This window comes from Rhagoletis pomonella, unplaced genomic scaffold (assembly GCF_013731165.1).
Source record: "Rhagoletis pomonella isolate Grant_MI unplaced genomic scaffold, Rhpom_1.0 Rhpom_scaffold_00006, whole genome shotgun sequence".
Taxonomy (NCBI): Eukaryota; Metazoa; Arthropoda; class Insecta; order Diptera; family Tephritidae; genus Rhagoletis; species Rhagoletis pomonella.
In genome coordinates this window covers 82,583,613-82,585,812 of record NW_023458560.1, presented here as the reverse complement: position 1 = coordinate 82,585,812, position 2,200 = coordinate 82,583,613, and the positions used below count along the sequence as shown (strand labels likewise).

Sequence of the window (2,200 nt, the reverse complement as noted above, 5' to 3'; positions counted from 1 at the left end):
GGAAATGCAAAGTAGAATGTCCTACAATATTTTATTTGTCTCGCTTCTTTGCTTCATTTCAGGGAATGCAAAGTAGAATGTCCTACAATATTTTTTTTATTTCGCTTCTTTGCTTCATTTCGGAGAATGCAAAGTAGAATGCTGCATCGTAGTCAGCTGAAAAATAGAATGAATACCCAAAAATTCTTTTTCTACCGTTACCTTCTGTGGAAATTTGTCTCGCATAAAAATTATGTTTTGCTTTGTTCAATTTGCAGCGAAGTTGAAGTCAGTCAATGAAGTGAAGTACAAGAGTGAGGAAGTACAATTTTAAGCTTAGTTAAATATGCATGTATGTACATACCGATTTTTAAGAAAATCTAAATACCTAAATAAATACATATGTATTTATAAAAGCTGATGTATAAAAATTTTAATTAATTTTAATCTTTTAAGACATTTTCTGATTTCAATTTAATATAAATAAGTATGTACTTATCTAAGCATTCTACCTTAGTTTCTCTGTAAGGCATTCTTTGTTCGCTTTTCTGGATTCTGTTTATCCATGCGTTCTCCCTTCGTTTGAAGGTAATGCTGCGGGTAAGGGCTTACCTCCAATGACATGCCCATGTTAAAATAAGGCCTTCTTGAAGCGAAAGGGTAAGCGATTCCCATCGCCTAGCTCGTTTCCACTTTCGTTTCTGTGGTAATCGTGTTTTTTGCTGGGGAGTTATTTGAGGGTACTCTTAAAACTTGTGCCAGATTGACTTGGTTAAATACTTTAAAATCTCAACAGAAGACCCTAAAAAATACAAGTCATGTCTGTTACTTTCGGAACAATCAAATCGGTTCACGCGATATTTTTCTATTGAATATAAAATTTAGGCGATTTTATGATCTCTTACATGTTGTTATTGGCGAAAGAAAAACGGCCTACAGATATTCGGAATCATCGCAACTAAATGCATTTTCCATTTTCGAAAGTTTCTGAATAAAAAGAAGGTTCTCCCGTTTTAAACTATTTTCGTCTCTATAAAACGCTATATGAACGAATTTCAGCTTAAAAGTAAGAAATATACTAGCGACGCGTAGTGAAACTTTGAAATGAATTAAATATAAGAACACCCCCAATACACATACACGCACGCATTGCTCATGTACTAAATGTTTGCAAGACTTCTTACCGAATGCATAAAGTGCTTGTCAGGATTAAATTTTCAGTAAAGCATCTATATTTTTTTTACGTACAAGTAGTGTATTACCGAAAGATTTACATACATACATACAAACACATGTATTGGTAATAGTGCAGGAACAAGGCTCGTCGTGTATCATATAGCAAATATAATATTGACGACCACCGTGCTGCAATTTATGTTTTGGATATATAGCCACCCAGATCACTGAAGATGTAGCTTATACCCGAGGTGAAGGAGCTCTGTAGATACTTTTGGTTGTAGCAAACCTTCAGCAAAAAGAGGGCAACTGTGTCGACACCTCTAAAGGATGCACAAACATTTGTATGTAGATATGTGTACATATATGTCTTATGCGGGTACCAAAAAAAAAGTGTCCTTTGTCAGGACTCAGGAATCTTATGAACAAGATAACTTTTAGAAATGTGTTTGCATTTCAGTATTAACGATTTCAATTCAGGTACAAATATTTGTACAGATACTAAACAATTAAAGTTTATGAAAATCACACACAAAATACCAAATCGTTTGGCGAATGTAGTGCCTTATTCTAAATTAAATTAAAACACTTACTCGTAGCCCACATCGCCATATTTACGATTATCCTTGTCATAATAGGATGACTGCATTCCTATTTTCAACGCCCAAATTCAAAATCCACTTTATTTGTATGTTACTCGTACATATAAAATATCTTACATTAATTTCAGTTGTTTTAATATTTTGGATCAATGTTGTTTTTCAATCTTTTTTGATTGGATGCCCGCTTTGACAACTATCTTAAACTGACACATGCCAACCTATGAGAGCGCATGAGCAAAATAACGAACAGGGATGCTGCATATTACATTTAAACTAATACCCTTAGCTACGTTTACTAATGTACTTTTGTAGTATATATTTTACTCGTTTGCTATACGAGTATTTTACGTTGTTTAAAAATGAATGACGTCTTATTTGCAAGTTTAATATTTGGCAACTATTTGGTACGATTGGCAACTATGACTAGGAAATGAAAACGTTTA

At 33.5% G+C, this 2,200-nt stretch overlaps 1 protein-coding gene across 1 annotated transcript in view; it reads right to left on the bottom strand.

The window, feature by feature from the left end:
- LOC118741488 overlaps window positions 1-1,959 on the bottom strand; it is a gene marked incomplete at its 3' end in the record, with an annotated part of 16,880 nt that extends 14,921 nt beyond the window's left edge. The window contains exon 1 of the mRNA XM_036473489.1: window positions 1,749-1,959. Within this exon, the coding sequence (XP_036329382.1) occupies window positions 1,749-1,804 (56 nt within the window). The remainder of the gene's footprint in view (window positions 1-1,748) is intronic.
- Between the last annotated feature and the right edge of the window lie 241 nt (window positions 1,960-2,200).